At 35.8% G+C, this 27,690-nt stretch overlaps 2 protein-coding genes across 3 annotated transcripts; both read right to left on the reverse strand.

Moving 5' to 3' along the window:
• Nucleotides 1–56: 56 nt before the first annotated feature.
• On the reverse strand, nt 57–13,434 carry LOC109079371 (stromal interaction molecule 2-like). Its single transcript, XM_042721374.1, has 16 exons — nt 12,689–13,434; nt 12,262–12,392; nt 10,229–10,343; nt 10,016–10,127; nt 9,553–9,668; nt 8,858–9,035; nt 7,816–7,993; nt 7,572–7,733; nt 7,100–7,200; nt 6,663–6,901; nt 5,458–5,644; nt 1,636–5,222; nt 1,176–1,553; nt 676–825; nt 446–483; nt 57–320 (listed from the first exon to the last, which is right to left on the reverse strand). The coding sequence occupies exons 1-12, from the start codon at nt 12,795–12,797 to the stop codon at nt 3,914–3,916; spliced, it is 2,937 nt and encodes a 978-aa protein (XP_042577308.1). The 5' UTR covers nt 12,798–13,434; the 3' UTR covers nt 57–320; nt 446–483; nt 676–825; nt 1,176–1,553; nt 1,636–3,913.
• Nucleotides 13,435–15,752: 2,318 nt separating this feature from the next.
• Nucleotides 15,753–24,533, reverse strand: LOC109095406 (recombining binding protein suppressor of hairless). 2 transcript variants are annotated; one of them, XM_019109117.2, is made up of 11 exons: nt 24,423–24,533; nt 23,645–23,683; nt 23,450–23,545; nt 22,780–22,945; nt 22,498–22,672; nt 22,270–22,407; nt 21,501–21,613; nt 21,141–21,281; nt 20,755–20,910; nt 20,549–20,652; nt 15,753–19,760 (listed from the first exon to the last, which is right to left on the reverse strand). In XM_019109117.2, the coding sequence occupies exons 1-11, from the start codon at nt 24,440–24,442 to the stop codon at nt 19,415–19,417; spliced, it is 1,494 nt and encodes a 497-aa protein (XP_018964662.1). In that variant the 5' UTR covers nt 24,443–24,533; the 3' UTR covers nt 15,753–19,414. The 2 variants fall into 2 exon arrangements, with proteins under 2 accessions (XP_018964662.1, XP_042577723.1); XM_042721789.1 differs by lacking the exon at nt 24,423–24,533 and adding an exon at nt 24,364–24,417.
• Nucleotides 24,534–27,690: the final 3,157 nt, after the last annotated feature.

Raw genomic sequence — 27,690 nt, forward strand, 5'->3', positions numbered from 1 at the left:
CGTCTAATCAATGACACTGACACTGCAAATATGCAAATAAGAATATTAACCCAGGGTTTCTGTTTCTGAATACCCAGGATTAATTATCCCCAGGTTAATTATAATGAAAAGTGTGAAATGTGAAGCAAGGAGCCATGATTGCGTTTTCCAGGGTTTAGAACAACCGAGGGTTAAATATTTCAAGCCTTAGTGAGTTCTAGAATCCTCTATGTTCTTTTGGTTTGGACCTCAGTGTAAGTACACAAATCAGAATTCTGCAATGTCTTTTTCTTCAGCATGGAAAGTGTGTTCAATGAGGCATAGCACACTTCATCTTCACTCTGTGAAAAAACAGTATTTTGTTATTGTACTTAATATCGGTATACAAAATATAAACTGTAGAATGTTTGATGAGAAAAAAATAAATGTTATACTGGGATGTCAGGATGTGCATGTGATGCAGTACCTCATAATATCTGTTCTCAGTCTGTGTTGCTGCAGCAACTATAATTAAAATAGCTTAATTTAGATTAAATAACATTTTAAAATGTATTTCATTGTAAACAAACCTCTACAATTGTGACATTTTATTCTGTTAATTTGATATGATTATAATGTAAAGCAAATCGTGCAACATCAGAATGATCAAAGCTGCTGTCTGGCACATCATAAATGAGTTCAGGAATGAATGATCACCTGTAGCTTTCCTCCGACAGAGGCAGAAAACACAGACAGAGCAGAGGAGAACACACACCGGACACACACTGAACAGTGGATTCCAGCAATGGTCTGATACAGGAGGTGTGGAGGTGCTGTTAAACCTCTCAGCATGAGGAGACGCTGTCTCTAAATGGAACATAAGTGAAAGTAAGTTCACATTTTTGTATAGACGTATTCTTAGTTTCATGTATTTTATATTTATGGCATATAAATAAAGGATGTTTTTCTGTGTTGCTATATATCTATCTTTCACACACATCATCACTTGAAAAAATAGGGGTATTTCCTTTTGTGAAAGTGTAGATAAATGTTTACAAACACAACAAACACTAGTTTTTTTTCTTCTGTTTAACTTTTTTTTTTTCATTTCATGCAAAAAATAAAGAAAAAATCTTTAAAAAGTATATTATCAGCATAAAAATTTTCAAAAGTATATTATCAGCATAAACAACTTAAACACCAAGATATTTTCTTACCCAAGAGAGAAAGACGAGTCTTTCTGTTTCCATACTGGTACTCAGATCCTACGATGTTGTGTATATCATGTACTTTCCTTTCTTTTATTGCACAATAATACAGTCCCTCGTCAGAGATGCTGATGTTTGTAATATGTAGATCATAGGAGTTACTGGAGCTGTTGAGCACAAAACTAAAACGTGGAAATGTCCCCTGGAACAGGTTGTCAGCCTCTATTAACAGAGATGGTTGATGCTCATGTGAGCAGTTTCTCCACCAAAAAATGTGCGATCCTAATGGTATGACACAGTCTGAGTAGAGAGTGATGCTGTCTCCTGCTTTAACTCTCATGTTCACTTCTGCCCCAAAGACTCTCTGCTGTTCACAGAACAAAACACCTGCAAAAGCAAATACAAGTTCAAATACATGAAAGAAGACTGTCAATCAAATCAAAAGAATGCAACAAAAAAACGAACTTACATACAAGTGCAACGACAATAACTATTGCTCGCTCCATCTTGGGTGACTGATAAGATAAAAGCAAAGGGTCTTCAATGTAAATGTCGCCTGGCTGACTGTGGTGGGAGGGATTTCTGATAAAGGGCTTTGAAATCTTTAAAGGTTGGGGATTTTTTCTTTTGCTTATATTGTGAGTTTTATCAAATTTATTAGTATTTGAATTAGTACACATCTGGTTGTTAAACTCAAAGAAAGTTTAATTTTAAAAAACTCTTAAAGTAAAAAAAATACACTTTCATTCTAATATTAAGTGATCTTTACAATTTTTAAAATGCATCAAATGTTATATTGTTGTCAGCACATCACATTTGTGCAAATCAGTTCATGTCTAACTGAAGCTGAATTAATATACTGTAACTAGTGACAACATGTTGAGATTTAATTTTTTATAAAAGCCCTTAGCAGAATTTCAGTGGTAACATTAAAGCAGGCCATAACAGGAAGCCTACTGTTACATCCTGTTATACCAGTCACTTCCTAAAACTCTCTGAACTTTAGTGATAATTCTTTCTTCAGTGAAGATCAGAACGTTTGCTTTGGCCGCTAAATATCTGAATTAGTTGAATGTGAGCATGTTTTGTATGTGTTTTTATGAGAATGTTTTTGCTTGTGATGTGTATTGCTCTGCAGCCTGATGACACGTACGATTGCTTGTTTCCATAACCATAGCCTCTACCCACATATTCAGGTTTGTCATTTAAACAAAGCAAGCTCTAAATGCACTAGTGAAGTGAGATTTGAAAGTTGTGGTTTTCCGGTTGGTTGGAAACAATTGAACATGCTTACTTGAATTCGTAGTTTCAAAAAACAGTGTCCGCAGGTTAAAAATTTTGACCTCAAATATGCAATTGTTTATAATAATAATAATAATAATAATGAAGTCAATACAGCTATATATTAACACACACACACACACACACACATATAAAATTAAACAGAAAATTCTCCAAAAAAATAAAAATAAACAAAACAGTAAAAACCACTGGAAACATTTGTGGTTCAACATCAAATGATTTACCACTTTACAAGAACCTGCAGCACCAAATCGTCAAAAGATACTGGAAAACCCCGTTTTGATAACATCAAAAATTTCTAAAATTGGTAAGAAAAAACTTTTGACTACGAGCTTTTTAATTCAACCTCTACTTAGATTAGCAAAAAAAAAGCGATTGCTCCATAAAAATAATGACAGACAACTGAGAAAAAAAAAAAAAAAATCTGAGTATATGTTGTGGTTAAAACTTCCACCTATATCTCTGGACACAAATAGGCCTACTGCTTTGTTTGTGAATATCTTGTTTATTTGCTGTTGCTTCAGATCATATGTTTGAAACATTTTCAATCAAATTCTTTATCTAAAATATTCACAGATATTGTCATTTTAGTCATGCAAATTTGGACAAATCCAGACACTAACTTTGCCTCTGAAGTGTTCATTGTAGCAGCCTAGACATTTTGTATGGCTAATTTCAAGGTGATTAAAATCTGTAAACCCCAGACTGCTATAATGCACATTTCAAGCAAGGTTTAATCAACATTTTGATTAACCCCTTAGCATTCCTGTAAAATTTGCCTAAAAGGCATACCCAAAGTAAACTGTGTGCTGTTCTTGAACCATTTGGAGTATATGCATGGTTTTGGTCTCTTTTGAAAGGTGACTCTGAGGTTTGTTCCATTTAGGATCAAACCCAATACACTGAAACACATTTATGAATAATAGGCTCATATTTTTATATACACATGTTGCTAGTCCTGTTGTAAATACAGTATCTTAGGAAACCTTTAGTAGTTATTTGGTTGGTAAATCAAATAAATAATAAATAAGTTGAGCATGTTGTGATTGTGTCTTCAATGCTACATGATTTGTTAATATGCAAAAATCTCAGTTCATCTGAGCAAAAACCCCACATGTCCATGTCATTGCAAATTATTTAAAATGATGAATAGATCCACAATAAAGAAAGAAAAATGTGCAATTAATATCTCTGGACATAACGCCTTATGTAATACAGTATCTCTGAATCCAAGTTGCAAAAGTGCAGTTCTGCTCTTTGTTTCACAAGATTGCATCCATTTAGCTGAGGGCCCTGCTTATCGAAGAAAAACCTTTTGCAAGAAAATCCAAGGTTACTTCATTCAGCATGTTTAGCTATGCTTATGTTCTAGTTTACAAGGCAGCTTTCTACATTTTATAAGAGCCTTTTTAAAAAGTGTCTGAATTCCTACTTGTCGTTGACCTTTATGAGTCTTTATCTTTTTCCTTTCCCTTTATCTTTTTGAATATATTCTTGAGCTTTGAAGATTTCTTGCCCTTGTCTCTACCACAAGATTCTGAAGAAGACAAATTTGCAGATTGACCTTCATTTCCGAGAAGGCTTTGGGAAGAGCAAGACACTGAAGACGCATGACTGAGATCGCCAGGACTAGGCATGAGAGGGTTTTCGTTGGACTTGTCTAGAATGCCGTCATACACCAGTGTGCTGAGCGAGTCTGAGGCTGGTTTCCAGAGCATCACGGAACAAACGGTAAGGTCAGGCGGGTTTGTAACCAGGAATTCTTCCTGAGATATCTTACACCTTGGAGCCTCCACAGATAGACCCACCATCTCCCTCTGTATTTTACCAATGGGAGTTTCCACAGAGCTGTCTATCTTGCGTTGTATTCGTTGTGTCTCCATTGCTATATCTTGCTCATCTCGAGAGATTTTTTTTGAGGGGATTTCTCTGTTCTCTTTAAAGGATTTGCTTCTCTCAAACTCCTCTTTCAGTATGTTTTTTGTAGCCATATCCATTGAAATATCTCTTATTTTCTGTCTTTCGAAATCCGTGGGCACATCAAATTCATCTTGTGCCGTCATTCGTGAAGGGATGTCTTTGGATGAATATGTTTTGCCTACCATTTTTAATTGTTTAGAGCTTTCCACTGAACTATCAAAGGTGGCATCAAAGGAGTTTTCCCTAAACACTCTTCCTCGCTGGATATTGGTTGGAAAATCCAGGTTTTCTTTGCGTTTAATGGAAGTGTTCATTAAGGCATCTGAATATCTTGTGGTATCTTTATTGAGCTCTGCTTTTGGTATCACTCTTGAAATGCTGTCCATATGATCTTTTCTGAGCGATCGTTGTCTCTGAGTATCCATGCTGAACGCTGGACACATCTTTTCTGTAGAGTAGTACCTCATTGTGGAATCCAGAGGTAGATCCCTGGGTGATTTCCTTGAATCGATGCTAGCTTCAATTTCTCCTCTACCTAATTGTTTAGGATGGTCCACAGTGGCCTCTAGTTCATCTCTAGATGTCTTTCTTGATGGAGTATTGATGTCCAGTTCGTCTCGTGAAACTTTCCTTAAAGTGTTCACCAAAGATTCATCCATCTCTTCCTCCGAGATCTTGCGGGAGGGGATGTCCTCTTGTTCATCCAGGGAGATCTTTCGGGGCATTTTGTCAGAGAAAATGTATTTTCTTCGAGTAGAAACATCAAGGGTGCTGTACATTCTGTTGATGGAGGACCCGATAGAATCCGGATCTGAAGATGTTTCCATAGAGTCTCTGTCAGAAAGAAGGACACTTAGCAAATGTTCACACAAAGAAGATATTCATAAATTAACATTACCTGGATTATTAATTGCTGTAAAAATTGTTAGTTGATAATACCTAATGCATTAGTTAATGTTAATGTTAATGAATAGAACCTTACTGAAAAGTACCAGTATTTTTAACAATCTTTGAGCTGCTCTTTTCGATGCAATGCAAAATCAAAGAACAAAATTTCTGGCTGACATACTGTCTCACAAGGGGGGAGAATTTGATATGCTCTTCTTCTTCTTCATCTCCATATCGGCGTACTGGAGTTCGTATGGGAATCAGGAGGTCTGGGTCAGGAGATACGATGACAGGTGATGGCACAATATGCCCAGATCGGCGAGAGCATACCAGAGATCGTGGGGAACATTTCAGAGGTGAAACTGTTCCTGAAAAGTATATAAATAATTAATGCCTGTTTTAATAATCTAACAGTTAAAATTATTTAAATGAGCTGCAATATGTTAGAAACTTTTTTCTACCTGATGGAAAGCAGTAAAACAAAAGAAATTCTTACACATTTTGTTCATCAAAGATATTCATATAAGATCTTCACAAATTAGCACAATTTGTATGAATTGTAAAGCCTAAATACAATCTGCAGAAGCAATAAGTTATAAACTAAACTAAACATGACATCAATGTCACCACCACTAAGCTTCTGACAAATCTTTTAATCTTGATGAAAGTGACACGATGTGTGGCCAAGCCATTCTCTGAATTTATGCTCTTCATTAACCCATCCAAGCGCACACGGGGAGCAATCGGGGGCTCAGTGCCTTGCTCGAGGGTCTCACCTCAGTTGTCGTATTGAGGGTGGAAGAGAGTGCTGGTCATTTACTCCCATGAGACTCTAACCCGTGACCTTTGGGTTACAAGTCCGACTCTTTAACCATTAGGCCATGACTGCCCCGCAATTGATGATGGTTAATGTCCATGACAAACTCTCTAGGCTTATTTAGCCACTTCTTAGCAACCAGCTTTTTCAAGATGCCTAAAACCTTACAAGAAAACCCTGACTGAGGTATTACTATATTATGTTGGAGAATAAAACTAGAAAACACGTCAAGCTTTTTTCAGGCATTTTCAAAAAACTCTTGACTTCATGACAACAGAACCACAAGTGCATTTCTGGGTTTTGGGACTGCAGCCAGATGAGCAATGCACCTTTTTTAATCAGTCAGAAAACTCTCACAGCTTTTTACTCTTTTTAATGTTTTCATTGGTTGACATATTTAATTCAATTCACTCAGCTAATATTATATATATATATTATATATATTATATATATATATATATATATATTATATATATATATATATATATAATATATATATATATATAATTATATATATATAAAAATAAGAAACTGTAATAAAGTAAGAAAGAAAAAACAAAAGTACCAACCAGGAATCTTAGGTATAATCTGCGGCATTTCTTTCTCCATGTCCTCCACCGAAACAGGCACTTGATAGGACTGAATTACAGCCCGGGGCATTAGCATCCAGTTGGGGTCTGGGTAGAGTGAAGCAGAGAGACTGGGTAGGCCTGCATTTTTCATCACAGGAAAACCACACAAGCTCTCAATCTGCTGCCATCGATGCAGACGCTCCCGTAGACAAGCAGTCACCTCTGCTAGTGCATTCCTTTAACAAAATACATGCAGGTCAATGTAAGCCCATACTAAGTGTACTTATGCTTCAAACATTCCCTTTTGAAATATGAAACTTAGCATAGAAACAATAGCTCCCCAATATGTTTTGGACATTGACAATTTTATAAACTTCATTGCATTATTTTTTTTTTTTCTCAGAATGGCTTTTAAACGTGATCAAACTAATTACTTGGCCTCCAGAATTCTCTGATCCACTTGATCCAATGAGGAGCTGTGAGCAACAAGTAGTGTACCCAACACAGAGCTCATTTTTTTCTTGATCTTCTCAGCCTGTGCAAAAACAAAGAGTGATTAAATAATTATAGATTGTAAATATTAAAGGAACAGTTTACAAAAAAATGAAAATTCACTGAGAATTTACTTACCCTCAGCCCATCCAAGATGTAGATGAGTTTGTTTCTTCTGCAGACGATTTACTGGTGAGCAAGTGATGTAATGCTAAATTTCTCCAAATCTGTTCCGATGAAGAAACCAACTCATCTACAGCTTGTATGGCCTGTGAGTGAGTAAATCTTCAGCAAATTATCATTTTGGGGTGAACAATTGCTTTAATTCCAAAGGCTAAACAATTGAAACCTGAAAATATGATTCAGACTGATCCGATGGGTAATACATCTGAGACTCATTCATCTCTAATATACCTCATCTTTAGCTGTAACGAGTTGTTGTTCTGCACTTTGCTTCTTGACATTGTAGTACTGGACCTCCACCTCATAGGTGAGCTGTAGCCACAGCTGCAAAGTTTCAGGAACTGACCAGAGGGACTGCATGTCTTTTTCGGCCCTCTTCAATGCATTACGCACCTTTAGGAGTAGCACAGAGAACCATGGGGTATAGTGGAGTCTTGTTGGAAGATGTTTAACAGTGAGAAATGCAGATCCTAACCTGTCCGAGCTCTTCTTCTGCATACCAAAGACGGCTGAGTTCACTCACTGCTCCATCTCGGAGTTTGTGCAGGCGGTTGGCCTCTTCCTGAGCGCCCTGAATCTCATTCCTCATCTTTTCCTCTAGATTCTTCTTCTCTACTGCCACGGTGCGCTTCTCTTCCTGGGCCTTTTCCAACCTTTTCAAAACACATACAAAATGCGGTGTTTGTGCTTTAAGATCCTGAAAAAAATGCTCTCCAATGTCACCCTCTCTTGTATGTTATGTTGGGAAGTCTAAATTTAGTGAATTGATTCCTTATGATTTAAATAAACTGGTTTAAAAATGAACTATGTATTTAGAATAAATAATTATATTTTTATTTAGAATATTGTATTATATTTTTTGTGCTGTTTAGTGTAAATGTAATGTTGATGGTTAATGAGGTTTCATAATCAAGGACCTCATTATTTAAGTGCCAGAATTTTTTTTAGATTTTGAAAATATACTGTATATATATACCATACATACACACCACTGTTCAAAAGTTTAGGTTCGGTAATATTTTTGAATTTTTATATAATATAATATAAGGTAAGACCAGCAAAAACTACTACTAGTCTGAATTAAGAAAAATTATAAACTATGTGTGACGAGTGGGGCGGGGCCGAGAGCGGTGGGAACGGAGCGAGGCCGGTGGAGTGATTGGGAAATGAGCAACACCTGCTCCACTCACCGGTCTCGAGTCACACGGAGGAGATTAGGAGGATACAAAAGAGGAGCGACGACAGTGAAGGACGAGAGAGGACCAGGCCTGGGTTTTATTTTGTTTGGTTTTTGTTTGGGTTTGTTGTTTTTTTGGGTTTATTTTGCAATTAAAGTTTTATTTGAATGTTCGCCATGTACCTGAAAAATAAAAAGATAAATATAAAAATATAAATTGTTACACTATGACTTGTTGAATCAAGTGCAAATAAAATAGCTGTATTCATTTTGGGGAATAATCATATGATTCAAATTGATGCTGAATGTGGAGATTCGGGAATCTAGAAGATGTACTCACTGCTCCTGTAAGTCTCTGAGGCTTTGTTCAGCTCTCTGCAAGCTCTCCAGGTCCTTCATCATCTTTGTAATATGTACCTTAGATGCTTTATTCTGTACTTTTGCAAACCAGCATCCACCAACACCCATTACTACTGACACTATCAGAACCAGGTCTTTCATCCAGTTGTGTGGGGGTCCTGGAGATAAGGGAATATTAGTCAGACTGCCAATAAATATATTGTGTGACGTCTGTGTGTTTATTTTGCCTGCTGACTGGATATCTGCTGAATATTTTACACTGTGAGAGAGTCATTCTAGTGTGTTCTCAACAGTCGTGCATGTGGATATTTGATTTCGCATGTGCTCAAATGTTACACATCAGTCAGAACTATATTTAATAATGACATTTAAAAAGCCACGGCTGTTTGATCAGAATTCAGTATACCGTGGCTTCAGCCATTTAATGATCTGATTTCCAATTGAAGCATATAGTGCATATGATTCAATCAATGGACTGAATCACTGCCACCAGGCTGCAAAAAGACCAAATTTAGGATTTTTTTTAGTGCATCAATTTAACTTCATAATTAATTTTCACAATAGCTTATGTTGATCAGAGATTGAAGTGTTCATATTCTGAGGAAGTTTGGAAAATGGCTATTTAAAAATAATTAGCCTACATTTTATGTCAATATATGTAAAGTTGATACATACGTGTAGGTGGGCCAAACAGCACTACATCCAGAGCTTTGAGCTTGAGTTTTTGTTTGTGTTGCTGGTCCTGGATCTTCAGATAAGTGCTCATAAATGATGGCTCATTGGCAGCAATTCTGTAAATGCAAAACAAGAAACTATTAGCTGTGTCATTTCACATAGCTGTTTATTGTTTTTAATCAATTTAATTAACTAAATACATTAACTGTAAAGACATATATGTTACAAAAGATCTCTATTTTAAATAAATACTGTTCTTTTGAACTTTCTATTCAAAAATCCTGAGAAAATTAAAATTGCATTTTTTAAATGTATTAAAATAGATACAATTCTTTTAAATCATATTAATATTTTACTGCTTTTACTGTATTTTTGCTATATACTGTAGATTTATATGCATTTTATGGTTTTAACTGTTGAGAATTGTTGAATTTCCATTCGGTTCAGTCTTGATTTGCCTCACCTGGGCAAGGTGTTCCCATTGACATGCAGCTCTTTGAAGCCCTTTTCATATTGAGTCAACTCAACAAACTCTCTTAGCCACCTCAAGACATCCTCCTGAGTCCAGTTATGAACTGACAGAGGAAAAGAAAGCAGTGAAAAAACAAAAGAGGGGCAGAAAGTGACTATTTTACATTACGAACATACTAAGACTCAATCATTATGGAGACCATACCCTCAGAAGATTTCCAGCCTTTCCAAAGCTCCTCCAAAGTGATATGCTGGTCCTCTTGATGGAGTTTACTGTGCTTGTTTGCCTGTTGTTGCTGCTGCATATCTTCAATGATGAACTACAGTAAGAAGCAAAGAAGAGTTGCAGATGCATGAGAAATTGTTTGAAATTAACTTCAGATACCCAAATCTAAATGCAGTGACACACACTTAAAACAACAGCTGAGTAAACATTCAAGATCAAAAGAGCTCAAGTGTCTGTAAATGTATTTTGGTATCTGTCTCTGCTGTAATCAGATGCACCATGTGATTCCAGGATTCTTCGCTGCTTCGATCCATCTAAACCATATCTAGAGCAACAAGGAAAAGAAACCCAATACCAGAGACACGGACATACTTCAGGACATTAGATGGCAACTCATCCCCCTCTGCTATGTTCTCCCAGTGCCAAGCCTGAACAGTTTGTCTGAGGTGCTGGATGTAAACATGTGTTTCTAAATTGACCAATATACCAAAATAGTTAAGCTGAGCTTGTTAGTCCTTAGACTTCACAACTACTACATCTGTGCTACCAATAGTTATGATACCAGAAACTAGTTAAGCTGAGCTTAATTAGTCCTTAGACTTGGAAAAAAAAGTATACTACATCTGTGCTGTCAAAATTCCACCACCACCAAAAAAAAAAAATGATCTAAAGAGTTTAACTAAAAGAGAACGTAAAGGAGGCTAATTTGCAAGAAGCAGTTGTGTTGTATATGTCATGGGTGTCCGCGGGTCCTTAATAAAAATGTCTAATTTTCCAAGTGGAAAAAAAAAATGTAATTCGGATATGATTTCACAGTAGGGTTTACAATCATCTGACAGCTGCGTCACAATTTCAGAAACATTACATATGCTGTGATGTTTTTGTGAGAGACTGTCAAAAATGAGCGTGACAGCACACATAAATGATTTATTATATATTATACTGTTGCTCAACGATCTTCACGATGTCAAAAAAAAAAAAAAAAAAAAAAACCATGACTACAGAGTGCACGCATTACGTGTAGTCCAAAGCGCGGTGCGCATGCATTCCAGTGCCTCGTTCACTGCATTAGATTCAGTCTATTAAAATACATTCGTAATTATCACAAATTCAAGAAACGGGCAGAAATTGTGTGGTTTGTTCACACGCAAATAGAACGTAAAGGATTTTTTATGGATTTCTAAAGTTTAACGTAAAACATAAATTATTTATTACTAAATTCTAGCGGTTTGAAATTTCACATTTATAACAGTAAACAGATGATTTATTTTTGTATATTCACAGTGAAATTCCTGGTATGCTGGATTTCTAAAGTTTGCATTTTAGAAGCAGTTGTGTTGTATATTGTATGTTTCAATATTCACAGTGAAATTCCTGGTATGCTGTGTTTGTTTTGGGGGCTTCACAATTTGGATCAAATTTAGTGATTATTTATCAGTTTTACCTACCTATTAAATAATAATAAGAATCTTGTTGTTGTTGTTGTTATTATTGCTACTAAATAAAATATACAAATTTGCCTATACTAAATAAAATCCAAAATAAGAAATATTATTCTTGTAATATTTCACTATGAAAAATAATATAATAATTGTATTTTACAATACAACTGTAAAATTGCAATACTGATATTTATGGCTGTCTTAATTTCTTCATTTTCAAATGTTTAATATCAGGCTTCACATTGAAACATGCAGCACATGCATTTAGTTAACTGAATTGCAACCTTTAATAAACACACTAAGCTATAATGCAATTTTAGTCTATTTCAATTAGTTTAATGGTTTTGAAAAGTAATTGAACATTCTATAAATTTTTACAGTTATTCTTAAATTTTCTAGTTAAGATCAGCAATAAAATATTTCATTAGTTGTTTAAACTGCTCTTTTTTTATCATTTGACTGTTACACAAAAATGCCTTGGCCAGGTGTGGAAACCCTGCAGGATTCACATTAGGGTGTGAGGAAATTTCTTTCTGACTTGTGATTGTAACATCTGTGAATGTTGATTACCTCAACACTCTCCTCCACCTCAATGCCTCCATCCTGATCATCATCCATCTCTCTGTGGATGTGCTGAAGAGCCTCCAGGCTGAAGCGGTCAGCCTCTGTCATACATGGAGGGCTCACTTTCAGACATGGATCTGTTATGAAAAGTGGACAGAGGAGTTCGACATTTCACTACAGCAATTTCACCAATCTGTGTCATGACAGTGGGCAATTGTGTTATAATAAATGTATTAATAATACATTTTGACTACATACATTTTTCCAGTTTTCTACTTCAGCTACATAATATTTAATCAACTGTTTTAACTGCTCTGCTCTTATCCATTTGATTGCAAATTGCATGGCAGAATGCGAAGGGGCATGCTGAGGATTAGTGAATACAAACATGAATACTAACATTTTTATAGCCTATTTGGTCGTGCACACGTGCCTGAGATCACAGTTGTGTCCTTGTACAGTCCAGGGTGCTCATCGCTGGAACAGACGCAGATGATGAGTCCGCGCAGCACCAGAAGTACGGTGAGGCAGGACTTGTGCATCGCAGGGTTCAAGTGCCACTTACTGTCTATGATTTAAAAAACACATGTGCATCCATATGCAGCGTTACGTGATATTGATGCTATAAACAACTCCAGCTCCAAGAAAAGCTTTGGGGCGCCGGGTAGAAAAGCAACAGTGTGATTTCACAAAAAAAATACATAAAAAAAGCCTGACTGTTAAAAATGTTTGTTTGGAAACTCAAAGGATAAATCATACCATTTAAAAAGACATCAAAAAAAATAAATAAAAAATAAAAATAAAAAGAGAGAAAGAAAAAAAAACCACACACACAACAACAACAACAAAAACTGTATTTTATGGCAAATAAAAAAAATAAAAAATCTTCCTTGTTACATCCCAAAGCAACAGAGGAACAAAGTAAACAGAATAATAAACATGTTTAACGAAAGAACTCTTCCACCTTCAAAACACGGAGTCAAAAATAAAAACACGATGAAAAAGAATAGAATTCCTTCTGAAAGCCAGGTTCCTTATGAACGAAGATCCTTATGAAGCGATAGTACTTCTCTGTAGAAATGTTTGGATAATGCGTATACATGAAAGTGTTCCAGTTACTAAATGTCACCAAACTTTGTGTGCTCGCATTTTGCGTGCGTCTGCGCTTCCAACGCCAAAAGCGAATTTACTAATGAATATTAATTAGATTGCGTGCCGCTGCTAAGCAGCCGACATTGGTTTGCTGAGAAGTAGACGTTGACGTGGGGTAATGAATATTAATTAGGTTACGTGATTGGATTGAACTTTAGTAAGAAATGTCAGTATTAATGAATCAAAATTAATTAAACGATCAAATATTCAATAACGGGTAAATGACGCTTGTTCTGCAGGGATTTTGTTCAAAACTAAATAATTTCGTTTTCATACAAATATTACATGAATATACTTAATGTATGAACAGCTTTGTGACTTAATTTGTATTCTTAAAGTAACAAATGTCTTTAGAAATGTTGACTAAAATAGTTGTATATATGTGTTATTGCTGTTGTTTATTTACTTTATCTAGTCTAAAGTCTAATGTTTTGACTTTAATTGTATGCACTAAAATATATACCTTCAAGATATCGTTTTGTTTTATAGAAGAAGGAACCGCTGCATGTTTGGAAGGACATGATGGAATAAATTAAGGAATTACAATTTTAAAATTTGGGAGCATCTCTACACCCAACTGGAGAATTATGACAATTTAGTTAGACAATATTAGGCAAACTTTATTATTAATAAGCATCCTATTCAAGAATCTTCCATTTGGGGGGCTTTCACAGTAAAACAACACGTTTGCTCTTTCATATAGGTCCACATGTACACACACACACACACACACACACACACACACACACACACACACAATGTACACACACAATCCTGGTCTCAGGATCAAATTTAGATCCCTATCAGGTGAACATGTTCGAAGACTCCTACACTCAGAAACGGCAACAGAAAGAAAGATTCAAGTTACACCTCAACAACACCATATGGTCTAAAAATAAAATCTGGGGCATGAGCGAGTGGATGCCAAGCAGTGGGGGAAACACTTGGCCCTTGAAACATGTACAAGTGACAGGTGTCTGTCATTGTAATTCAGGGCAAACTCACTTCACCATCTCATTTCTGCCCCTGGTGGCCAGATGTCATCAATCTATAATGATGCTTCTCATATGAGATGTTGACTTTAAAACATGGGTTTATTTGTATATGTGTCTAAATCTGACAATTTGATGTTTCTGTCCTATTGGTTAGTGTGGAGATGTTTGAAGAATCATTTATGGGATTAATTGCAGAAGCCCTCATAACCAGTAGAGCTAGAACAGAGCTTTGTTTAGATCAGTTATCATTTCAAGAGTCTTAGTGGTATTGAGGTCCAGTTTGTTGTTGGCACACCACAATGCAAGTCAATCCACTCCCCCACTGTAAAGATTTGCATCTCAGTTTACATTGCAACCACTCAGAGTGGTAAACCGTGGGTGTGTTCAGAATGGTATACCACCATACTAAGTGTTTCGTGCATGGATGCTCAACGGCGCTGCATGACTAAACTGAGGTCCCCCCACAGCAAAAAGCAATTCTCTAGGAAACACTTTTTGTAGTGTGAGGTTATTTATACTGTGAACCATATGAAAATTGTACGTATACATGAAGCAACATTAAACTGCTACTTTTAGCATTCATCTGAGAGTTAGGACATTTATACTCAAAACTAGATTAAAAAGGCAAAGGATAACCATGGCAGTCAAATAATTATAATTATAATTTTATTTTTATGTTTTTTTTTTCTTTTAGTTATTTCATAATACATTAAAAACAGCAACAGTGTGAAATATTACAAATTAACTGTTGCATTTTAATATATTTCAAAATGTAACTTATTTCCGTGATGATAAAGCTGAATTTCCAGCAGTCATTACTCCAGTCTTTAATGTCTCATGATCCTTCAGAAATTATTCCTACATGTATCAATATACATCAAAAGTGACAGTATATACATAAAGTTACAAAAGATTTTTAATTCGAAATGAATGCTGTTCTTATGAATTATTGTGGAATATTAGCAAGACACTGATTATCCATAATTAAAAATTGACCAAATCAGCATAATAGAATGATTTCTGAAGGATCATGTGACACGGAAGACTGAAGTAATGGCTGTGCACATGAAAAAAATATTCAAATAGAAAACAGTTCTTTACATTTGTAACATTTCACATTACTTTTTTTGTTTGTTTTGTATTTAAAAAAAACTTTTTGACAGCTACTGTGTGTGAACACTTTTTACACATGTATGCCATTTATGTTCATTTATTTTTTAGTCCATACAATAAAAGTCAATATGGTCCAGCATTTTTCAGATCACACAGACTTTCATTGTATTGGCAAAAACAACCAAAACTTTCTTTAAAATATATATAACAGTGTTCCATAGAAAAAACTAAAATCACACAGTTCATGACATTTTAATTTTTGTCTGAACTATGCTTTTTTTACGCACACAGTGGTCAGTATTGCAATCTCCATACCACACTTCCTTGATGATTTTAATTTAGCACCGCAATGACAAAAATAAATGAAAAACTTGACACTTTTTTGAATCTATTACAGTGTTTAGTGATCCATTCCAAAAGCAACAGATACACTGGCCCTTTAGGAGTTAGACAGCACCAATACAGTTCAAATCTGCTCGAGAACATGCACTCAAAACCAGAACAGCTGGCAGCCATTTGGCAAAGGCTGGTAACTTCCAAAATGTAAAACAACCATTGAAACGCTTGAGAAATCAATTCTCACCCTTTTTTTTTTTTTCTACAGACAAGATAACAGTGATCTAATACACTAGTTTCTGTTCAATGCAAGCACAGTGACACAGGTGATAGGCAAACTAACTAACTTGTGTGACAGAAATGATGAAACTCAAGATGGTTAGTCTTGAAATTAACCAATCAGGTCCTCTGATTCGAACACTCTGGAAGACAACTGGATACAAGAGGAAAATAACACTGAAAGCATAAATGGAAAAGTTATGCGTGACCTTCACAATTTGACCTTTAGATTTGGGAGTTTTCATTTCGGCACTTGCACATGGTATGCGTTAATATTCTTCCCTGATTGAGGAACTCAATGAAAAAAGCTCACAGTAGATACTAGTTAATGGCTTTGCAAGAATTACTGGGTTTTGGCTTTTATTTCTTCCAAAGCAAGTTTCTAATGCAGACCAAACAAGGCCTGACTATTTAAAAAAATATATGATATACAAAAGAAGTTTCATAGTAATTTTCCCTCAATCATGGAAGAAATGTTTAGAAATATTAACATTAAAAGAATATTTCAGACTGTAATACAGCAATTATGTTGTATAAAATAATCAATATAACATTTAGACTCATATATTAATATTAACCATGACAGAAATGGATAAATTAAAAGAACCAAAACCACTGAGGAACTACTTCTGCTGTTCCTATATAAATCCCAAAAAGTAACAGAATGCAGTCCATACCATAAGTGTCTATTTCTCTCTGATCAGACGATGCATGTAGAGTTGGGTGGGGGGGGGGGGGGGGGGGGGTGTACAAAAGAACAGCAAAAGAAACAAAGATCCACAGAAAGAGCAGACATGAGATGACATTTTCATACTGAAAAAGGTATAAACAAATACCAATGTCCTTTTCACAAAAGGTTGTAGTGTAATATTCTACCAACAGATCCTGTTATTAAGCAGTAGTGGTTTAAGGCCTCATTTCTAGTTGCTTTAGACAATAGCAATTACAAAATTGAACATTTGGTACTAAACAATTTTCATAAAAAAAAAAAAAAAAATCCATGTGACATCAGCTTAAAAGGGCACATTTTGACGTAGCAGTGATGCTCGTGAAGGCTGTGCCACTTCTGCAGTTTCATGAATCAAAACATATAAAAGGAAGGATAAGATTTCATTTCCTGTAATCTACAAACGCAGCAATGCGAGAACAAGTGCTTTTTTCCGGTTCTTTCCATTCAGCTTGACACTGCTATGCTAGTTGACTACAAGCAGGGATGGGTCCAAAAACAAGCTAGTCAATTAGTGAGGCTGACTAGTTTATCTAGATTTTTAGTACAATCATTACACATTCAAACATCCATCTGAGTATCTCAGTACAAGATGCCATGTTTAATTAAAAACATTCAACTAACTAGAAGACTGATTAGTGAACTAGCTGGTCAGGCCACCCACTAAGGGCCAGATTTACTGAACAGGGCATATTAGCGTGAGACCACAATCACATAAAAAGTTAAAAACGTTGATAGGAGTGGAAAGTTTTGCGGGTGATCTACTGACGATGTGCAAATTAATGTATACAGACGCAGCCTGATCATTTCCAATGACCAACGCAATCTAGCAAGAGGAGCACAAATTAGCAACTATCGCAGGCATCTCAAGTGCAAAATGGGTTAGACATGTTTTTTTTTGCATATTAATTAACGGCGCAAACTGCTGCAAACCTTAGTAAATCTCATTGCATGATTCATTTAAATACTCTCCTCACATAAATTTGGTGTCTTAAAGGGAAACTCCTACAAATTAATACGCATTTAATAATTAATAAATTAATTAACCGTGTCCATTCCTTTTCATCACTAATTTTTCACTGCCTTATTAAATTCTGACAGTAGCTTCTTAACGCCAAAAGAGGGTTTACACTGGTGCAAGCTGTTAGTAAATCTGACCCTAAATTGGTTGATTCTGAAAATGTTCCACATCCCTATCTAAAAAACACTGAGATAATTCAAACTTTCATTCATGCTTGTAACATGACTGTACTAACAGAATCACCACACTCCCTTCTCTATATGGTTAAACCACATGACATCAAAGCAGCAATTTTCCTACATGCTGATTTTAGTCTGATACTAACAGTAATCATGACACTGAAAGCGTAAATGATATGCAAATGAGACCTGTACAGTCCTTTCCTACCACAGGATTTGAGTCAACCAATTCATTCGAAATCGCAGACCCATTAAAAGAATTTTGTGCACTTATGTTCAATTAAATGTAAGCCATTAACTGTGGGATATTTTTAAGGTTACTGTTATGTTGGCAGCTTGAATATCTATAGCCAATGAAAAAGGGCCAGATCAATGGCTATGTGTATCTGATGAGTACGATATGGCACACACGGCCAACCGGCAAAGTCAGTTAAAGCTTTTGTGTTAAAGACTTCATATGAGAAAAAAGTTAAACAAAGCAGAAGAGTCACCTTCTCCCAAATACACAAAAACGGCATCAATATTACATATCAGTTTAGTGGAGAGAAAAAAAGAATGGGAAAAAGACCAATATACATGACATAAAAATATTATTACAAAAGAGAAATGGTCTGGTGAAACTCCAGAAGACTTTAGGCATTAGCCAAGACGAGTAAAGGCAGCTATAAGTTCAGGCTTTTAAAACGCGTGAACCATTTCCTTCTGAGCCCAAACACTCACAAGAAATATACAAAACTATTTGGTAACAAAAGTTTACTATATGTTATAAAACTGAAAAAGGTGAAAAATGTACCTTAGCTAAAGCTTATAAAATTATGTATCAATAAAAATAATAATAATAATAATAATAATAATATTCCTTGGTCCTTAAAAACTATATTACTATAACTTTTCTTCCAAGCCTGGCAAAACAGTGCATTAAGCCCTTTAGTAGAAAACAACATCTCTCAAAGCAATTTCCAGCTTGCACTTACTTCGAAAAGGCTTTGTTTTGAAGAGACAGTATTTTTTTTTTTTTTTTTTGATTTCATGTAAGGCTTATGCATTGATCCTGTGGCGTCTTGATCCACGGCACACATCACTTCAGTTGCCACTTCCTCCGACATGAGGAAACAGATTGAAAAAGAACTGCAACAAAGAGAGACACAGAGAGAGAGAACAGAAGAGAGACATCTTCATTTGTCTTGTCCAGTCTTTGTGTGAAGTCTTGTCTCTCATTCTTCTCTCTCTCTTGCACCATTATCCGTTTTTGTGATCTGTATCCCATGAATCTAGGAAAGTCTATGTGTGGACGAATCACCATCTCTCACAAAGGCTCACTTACTCACACACGCAAACGCACATTGAGACTCCCAGGTTAGGAGACAGACATAGCCGAGGAAGAGGAAGATGAAGACACGCTCCCTGCTGCCACGTATCCTGTCTGGCTGTCGACAGCTGACTGCAGCAGTAGGCTGGAGGATGAGGAGGATGAAGATGGTGAGGTGGAGGAGTTGCTGTTGACCCGCAGTATGGCTCCCGCGGCGCTGCAGTGAGGACGCGGTCCTGGCTCCGGCGTGTAGGTAAATGTCAAAGCTGTGGAGTAGATGATGCCATCATTACGGACCAAGGTCACAGGAACCTGCACTGGCTGCCGAACCCAACGCCACCCCTCACGGAATGCAGAGATGTCGGGAACCACGCAGAGCACACTTTCGCCACATCTGCAGGAAAAAGAATGTGTAAGCATGAATTGCTCACAATCATGTAATGGATATTCTCAATATATCTGCAACGATTTTGAGATCAATACATCACAGGGTATCTGCAAAGTTAAAGCCACCTTTCCACTATCTCTGGCAATTGACAAGCCATAAACTGGAAGTCATTCATTTAAAATGGAGAGTAGTGCGGGAGCAGATTCTTTAACTTAATTAAATTATACAGGCTGCGGCACACATTCAATGAAGACTTAATATTAACATGTTATTTCCCTTCTACTCTGTTCGCTTGAAAGAAGGTGAGTCGGTGCATCGTGTTTATATGGAACATCACTTAATACTGTTTATCCGAGAAACAGGGTAACTGCAAGTTTAAAATACTCCAAACATGTTTTATTAAATATATACAGATATACTAAAACTAGTATGTCAAGTCTTATGAGACACAATAATGTGTTCAAAGAAAGGCAATAAACAGATTATTGTGCAGATACTAGTAAAACTATACACTGAATGTGTTTAATAAGCTTCTTAGTCTTTCCTTCCTGTGACGGGGTTGCACAAAGATTATCTACAAGAGTTTATGTTGAACAAAATGCCAGATACAGTTTTTGCAACCAAAATAACAATAATAACCACAAAAGGATTATATGCATAATGCAAAATTTTTAAGTATAAACAAGCCCAACATGCACCAGAACTCTTATTTTGAAATGTCTATGATTTACTACTGCCAGCTGTTTTTCTATTTGCTGAACTGCACAACACTGTAACTGGTTTGTTGGCTTCACCTGTACATAGTGTCTGCCTCTACATCTCCAAACCAGACTCTGAGGTTAGGCGTGAAGTTCTGTCCTGTCAGTTCCAGCATGGCAACATCTCCTCCTCCATTCAGCTACAACACAAAGGGTTCAAGGTTACTTTCTTACAAATAATATGACAGATTTCTATGCTCTTTTAAAGTAAAAGTTTGATGTAATATGTAGTTATGCAATACCTGTAAACTTTCAACAACAGGCACGGGTGTGACAGGTGAGGGTACAGGGCCCATCCCCTCATAGAAAGTGTACTCTGCTTTGTCTGTGCTGATGATTGTCCATGACGCCCCATCATTGATCATTTCTTTGTTTGTTTCTTTGGGACAGGGTGTGGCCTGAGAGTAGTAGGAAAATAGTTTAATTGTGTACCATTAAAAAGATTCCTCAAAATGATTAAGATGGTGAGTGAATTCAAACATAATTTTTTTTTCAGAGATGTTTTCATCAATTATAGTGCATTATTTCAAATCTATGCAACCAAAATTAAAAATTAAAAAAAATCAACCAAAAGTCAAAGATTAAAAAAATTATCCATTTAAATTTCTAGAAGTACCAATGGACTAACCTGGAACTGAATGATCCTCTCTTGTGACAGGCAGAGGTACATCCTCTCTGTATCTTTAAGGTAGAAGGCACATTTATGTAGTTGGGACACAGGATCGTCAGCTTCCATTAGTGCTGTTTGCTTGTCCACTTTACGAATGACCTACACATAGACACACAACATTTCACATCCTAAAAATCCTTGCTATGTAAATTGTTACACAAACATATTTGCACAAAGAAAATATAGGACGTCAATTCAGAGTCACAGATATACATCATTCTTTGATTGAACAGGACACCAATTCTTATCCCAAGCCTTTTAATACTGAACAATCACAGTCATTCTGACCAATGAATGTTAAAGTGAATAATAGCTTACCAGTCGTGGAAGAGCCATGCCTGTCACAGAGCACACCAGCTTCACTGTCTGACCGTAATGGATATAACCGTCTCTGACTGTAAACTCTTCTCCCTCTGACTCATCATCATCCACTGGAATTCAAAATGACACATTATTACCAATCCATAAATAAACTGGAAAAAGTGCACATTTAAAAAAAAATGAAAAGACAGATCCATCATTTTTACACATTTCTTCATTAGATGTAATAAACTTTGCTTGTGTCCTTCCAGATGCACTAGGGATTAATGTCAAGTCTTGGTGCTGGTTAACATACTGTATGTGACCACAAAACCAGTAATAAGTAGTACTGGTATATTTGTTGCAATAGCAAAAAAATACATTGAATCGGTCAAAATTATCGATTTTTCTTTTATGCCAAAAATCATCAGGATATTAAGTAAAGATCATGTTCCATTAATATATTTTGTAAATTTCCTACTGTAAATATATCAAAAATGTATAATCATTAGTAATATGCATTGTTAATGACATCATTTGGACAAATTTAAAGGTAATTTTCTCAATATTTTGATTTTTTTTACACCCCTCAGATTCCATATATTCAAATATTAAAATATCTCGACCAAATATTGTCCAATCCTAACAAACCATACATCAATGGAAAGCTCATTCGTCTTTCAGATGATGTATAGATCTCAATTTCAAAAAATTGACCCATATGACTGGTTTTGTGGTCCATGGGGCACATATTGTGTTTAATAAACGTTTGTGATAAAATACTTACATAGATGAATGTAGAAGGCTCCCCACTGTTGTGAACTAGCATGGAAGTTTCCCCCTTCCACATGAAGGTACCGCGTACTGACAGTCTGAGACCGCAAGCGGTTAAAAAGAGCCACCTTTGTCCCAGAAGCTATGCACACTATAAGAGACATTAAAAAATTAGACAAGCGAACATTGCAAAAAATTATGACACATTTAGTGACACAAACAAGAAATTAATTTGACTCACGGTCTGCATTCTTCAGCGACTGTTTCTTTTTGGAAGGTTTGGAGATGACCTTGATTCGTTTGCTGAGGAAGACACCGATATCCGCGCTGTTCCCGTAGAACATTTTCACTGTAAGCATGAAGTGCTTCCGTTTGTCCGAGTCAGAAATGTACAATGTTTTTGCCGTGCAAAAATTCTGCAGAAGCAAAGCACAAAAGCTATGATGCCAGAAAAAGGATTTCCGAAGTTATTTTAGAAAGGCAGTTTCGATATGTGTAGCAATAAAGAAAATCCATAAAGCACCTTGCCCTCCAAGTTGAGCTGCTGCATCTCTTGTTCACTGTTTCCAATGCCGATAAAGGCACAAGGCTGAGACTCCTGCTCCGAACAGCCCTCTCTCTCCATCTGCTCCTTCTTTTTCTTCCAGCCACAACCCATCAGGTACACACACGGTGGAGGACAGAAGAATCTAACGGAATCAAAGAGAATCTGAACTGATTAAAGAACAATTCACCTGCATGCTTGTATAAGAAATTTGATTTTACACAGCCCACCTTACATGGAATGTGCACGAGTTATGTGTTAACTGGACTTCCCAAAAACTTGATTCATAGTCAACATAAAACTCAATCCGTTTAACTTTGAAACGTGCCATATACCCAAGTAAAACAGAAAACACAACACAGCTATCTTTATGACCCCATTAACATCTCTATTTGGGTCTATTAAATTAAAAACCCAAACAACATCTAATATTCGTCACTAATCAAAAAAAAATGTAAAAAATGGTAATATTCGTCAGTAATCAGAAATGCATGTAACAAATGCATCCTGCGTTATCCACAGTTAGACCAAAAATGTCTATTAACCACCTTGATAGGCTCAACTGTGTTTTCATGTTGACTTACTTTACTGTCCACAACACACATAAACAGTCAAGCATACACATTCACGGCTAAAATTCATCACTCACCTTTTTTCATTGCCGTATGATTTCTGTGCGACTTTTGCATGCAGTATGAGTACTGTCTGATCTCCTCTCTCCTTCAAGTAGTTGCGCATTGCCTCTCTGCAAAACCACACAATACAATAAAAAAAAAAAAATATTTAAGCTGTAGTTTCCTAATAAATGCTTAAGAATTACACATGAACTTTACTGTGCACTTACCTTGTTAAACGCTTCGGCTGAGGGAGCTCCCCAAATTTCCTACAAAACGAAATAAGACACAGTCAAGACACACTTCAAACATCACTCTGATTTACACCACAAAACAGCAATAATGCTGGAAAACAAGAAGACCCAGTCTGCTGTCTATTAAGACAGCTCACTGGGTTTTGAGACAGCCAAAATAAACCTAAAAGTTAAAATACATAATACCATGTTACATATTAATGACGGGATGCAACAAATACACAATTCTAAAGCTAAAAGTAGTTTAACTAAAAAGTCTGAGATGAAACAAAGAGAACGTTTTAAATCCTCTTGAAAGCTCCAGTTTCTGTTATGGACTCACTAGACTAGCTAACTTGGCTGGCTAGCATCTGCTAACCTGCCCCCTCTCTGTCTAATACACCAACTCACAAGTTGGCTCAATTTTTATAAATGTTTTTTAAGATTAAAGTAAGTTAAAGTTTCAAAACACGCCGTCAATAGAACTTTATTGTGTTTATAGTTAAAGATTTGTTCTCCACGGTATTCAGTGTTTATGGAAAACTGCTGAAAATCTATCAGCTAACTAAAAGCTAAGCGGCTAGGTGAATAAAAGAGCCCATCGTTGAAAATCTCAAAAACCACACAGAAGTACGCCGAAACGGGCCACCTGCGCAAAGACAAGCGGACATGGTGTAAAGAAATAAACCAAAGCAAGTTATCTTGACTAAACAGACAAAACTTGTTTTCGCTATGACTTTTCCATGCCCCGTCCGTTGATCATTTCGCTGCTTACCCTGTCACAACAGGCGCCATCTTCACCAACTCTCTCTAATAACGCCAACAATCGCGAGATTTCCAGCACCACACTGCATTTAGACGAGGGGGAGGGGCAGGGTGAGAAATAATGCAGGAAGGGGAGGAGAGGCACAGGCGTGGGAAAGTTCTGAAGTCACGCGAGAATTCACTCTCGCTTACTATGGGAGCGTATGAGAACGGGTCCCTTGTTATCGCGAGAGTGGGTTGCAGACGGCTGCCAGCCAAACCCGTGTGAAAGTTCTCACGATGGGAAGAGAGACCGCACCTTTTGAGCGCGGGCCGTGAGAAAAAGATTTCTAGAAGGAAGGAAGCCAGGAGACTAGAGCAACTGCACCAGGAAATAGTGATCTAACCTGGGGCAGTTAAAAAAGGATGTTGTTATTAAAAGTCTTTAAAAGTGAAGAGTATAATAATAAGTTTAAGTTTTCACCTCTTTCAATAGCATACGTTCCAGTAATCATTATGAAAGCGCGTATAAATTAATGTAAAACCACACATTACTCGTGGACTAGTTAATGCGATAGATCTGTGATACCATCTGAAGTACTTCACATCAGCAGATGGCAGTATTGTTTCACTATGAAAATGCATTATACCACACACTGGAGAAAAATGCTTAGAATATTTAGTGCGAAACAATTTTTTACTCAGAAATTGCTAGTAAATCTTACAAATAACGACAATTGAAACGACAAGTAACACATTTAATTTCATTACTTGATTATATTTTCATTACATATATTGGAGAGCGTGGTGATTTGAGCCACCTCATGTTTCCAGACAACCTTAAACATAACTGGTGATATGACCACACATATTTGAAGAGTTAACCGATTTACTGACCCTGTGATGGAGAGAGGCCCATGGAATAATTTGTAACTATATTTATGTTCAAAAAAAATTTTTTTTTTTTTTTCTCAAGGACTTATGTGTCTGAACAATTACAGACAAATCTGAAAAAATAGCACGCAAGTGTTTGTGCTTTATGAAGTTATAATATGAGGCTATACTGTTTGAATGATGTTAGCTCTAAACTAATGGATACAAGGTTGGTTTGTCTTGGGGTAAGTTGAGCCAGTGGCTCACCCCTTCTTATTATTATAAAGTATAATTTTACTGTGATTCACATAATATTTCACTAATTTTAGACCAAACATTTTTTTATTTTGTTCTTTGTTTTGAACTTGATTTTGTTCTGCTAATTTTATATTGGCCTTGTTTATGAAAATTGGCCTTTGAAGTTTTATGAAACTGTATTTTTTTGCAACATTTATAAGTGGGATATTGAGTACTATTAGCCCAGTTCTGTAAGGTCAACTGCAGTCAGTTTTTTTTTTTTTTTTTTTTTTTTTTTTTTTTTTTTTTTTTTATTCTTTAATTTCAACTTTATTTTGTTCAGAAATTTTTAAACATTTTAGTTTTCAAAGTTGTGAACTGTATCTTTAAATAAAACTTTTCAGAAGACATCCATCCATCCATCCATTTTGTTATCCAAACCTACAGTATATGTCCTTATTAAGGTAGTGGGGAGCTGGATCCTAACCCGGCGTCTTGAGCCACAGGCGAGGAAAATCCCTGCATGAAAGGCTAGTCCATCACAAGGTTCACACATAGATTTAAGAAATCATTTTTTATTGAGTTTCTCTTCTTTTGATATAGCATGAACGTTCAGTTTGACTTCTGCATAATCAATGTCACAGTTTAACTCCATGCTTTCTATGATTTTTCTATTCATGCTCAGCTATGATTTGCATTAGGGAACACAAGTTGTCAAAAGATGTAAAGGAAAAGCATACTAATATTATAGATGCATTAAGATCTTTCTCACCTTTTCTCTTATGCATAGATATTCACATGTGAAAAATAACTAATGTTACTTATAATCAGTGCTATTTTAGTAGTATTTACATGTATATTATATTATTTATTAATATTTTGAGTTAGATTTTATTTTTATATTTTCAGTTTTCATTCATGTTTCATGTTTGTCAGTTATATAAGTTTTTTTTAATATATTTGTAGCTTTAATTCCTTTTATTTCAGATTTAGTTTTAGTAATTTAATACTTTAAATTAAACTTCAAACTTTTTTTTGTTTTAAATCTAATTTTAATATTTTATTTTATTTCAACGTTATTTCAATTACCAAAAACTATTTTTTAAATAGTTTATTAAGTAATGTGCTTATATTTTCTGCATCACAATATGTCAACTCAATCACCCAAAGAAAAAATAAAATAGCTACTCACTTAAATAAGGGATATGCAAAATAGTTTTGTCAACACTGTATAAGTTTTAATAGACAATTCAACAAATAGGGCTGAAAATCAACTTGGAACAATCCTGTAATAATTAATTAATTCATAATCAAATATTTGATCATAGTAGAGTAACAGACTGTCAGAAAGTAAATGAGCTGGGTCTATCTCATGTGTTCTTATAGTTACATGTTAATGTAGTTTGATAAGTACTTTCATTTAAAAATGTATGCTTATGAATTTGTTAGTATATAGTTTAGGACTTTAAAATGTTTATTTATGTTTTATGACCACTTTGAAAAATGGTCAACGAAGTGGTAGAGTCAGTGTTGCTATTCCATGTATGGTGGCACTGAAACCTGGTCACCCATGAACTCTTACAGTAGCACAGACGAGGAAGAAGGTTCCTTGGCTTTGACATTTGTAAGCGTGATTGGGGCTGGAGACTAAGTGGTATACTCGAGTACTGCAGCCAAAGACATCGGATGTACAATGTCCCAGCAGTCTCCAGCCGACCCTGAACGGCCAGGAAATGCAGTCTTTGTGTGTTTGGTAACAAACATCATCTAAAATGCCAGAAAATGAGTGATGTTGACAGGTTATGCACTGATTGTAGTTGGTCTCTATAGTCTCACATATACAGTAATCCTGCTTGTGCATGAATGCATGCTAGATCTCTTCTGTCTTACTACTGTAATACCACGTTTTTGTCGTTTTGATATTTTGTGGGGTTTAAAATGAAATGTCTAGGTGGTGTTTCACCTAAGTGCTCTAATAATAATAATATGTTTAATGTGTATATGTAGGGTCCCACAGGAACACAGAGGAGGAGAGGAGGGTGTTCAGGGAGTGCAACCAGGAAAGCTTCTGGTACAGATGTGAGTGGAAATCCAGTTTTTTAAATCATTATTATGCTTGTGGTTTTATTGATATCATAAGTGAATTATGCTTCTGTTTTTACGTACATTCAGCTCTTCCCATATCTGTC

Source organism: Cyprinus carpio, chromosome A1, assembly GCF_018340385.1.
Source record: "Cyprinus carpio isolate SPL01 chromosome A1, ASM1834038v1, whole genome shotgun sequence".
Lineage (NCBI taxonomy): Eukaryota > Metazoa > Chordata > Actinopteri > Cypriniformes > Cyprinidae > Cyprinus > Cyprinus carpio.

What these genes read in the sequence shown, in the direction of transcription:
- LOC109079371 (XM_042721374.1), bottom strand. Translation starts at nt 12,797, where the DNA reads ATGCACAAGTCCTGCCTCACCGTACTTCTGGTGCTGCGCGGACTCATC. An exon ending in AGGTGGAGGAGAGTGTTGAG is followed by an intron (nt 10,344 to 12,261) that starts GTAATCAACATT and finishes TTCTTACTGTAG; the next exon opens with TTCATCATTGAAGATATGCA. An exon ending in CAGAAGAAGAGCTCGGACAG is followed by an intron (nt 7,734 to 7,815) that starts GTTAGGATCTGC and finishes CTACTCCTAAAG; the next exon opens with GTGCGTAATGCATTGAAGAG.
- LOC109095406 (XM_019109117.2), bottom strand. Translation starts at nt 24,442, where the DNA reads ATGGCGCCTGTTGTGACAGG. An exon ending in ATGGCGCCTGTTGTGACAGG is followed by an intron (nt 23,684 to 24,422) that starts GTAAGCAGCGAA and finishes TTCGTTTTGTAG; the next exon opens with GAAATTTGGGGAGCTCCCTC. An exon ending in GAGGCAGACACTATGTACAG is followed by an intron (nt 19,761 to 20,548) that starts GTGAAGCCAACA and finishes TTTTTCCTGCAG; the next exon opens with ATGTGGCGAAAGTGTGCTCT.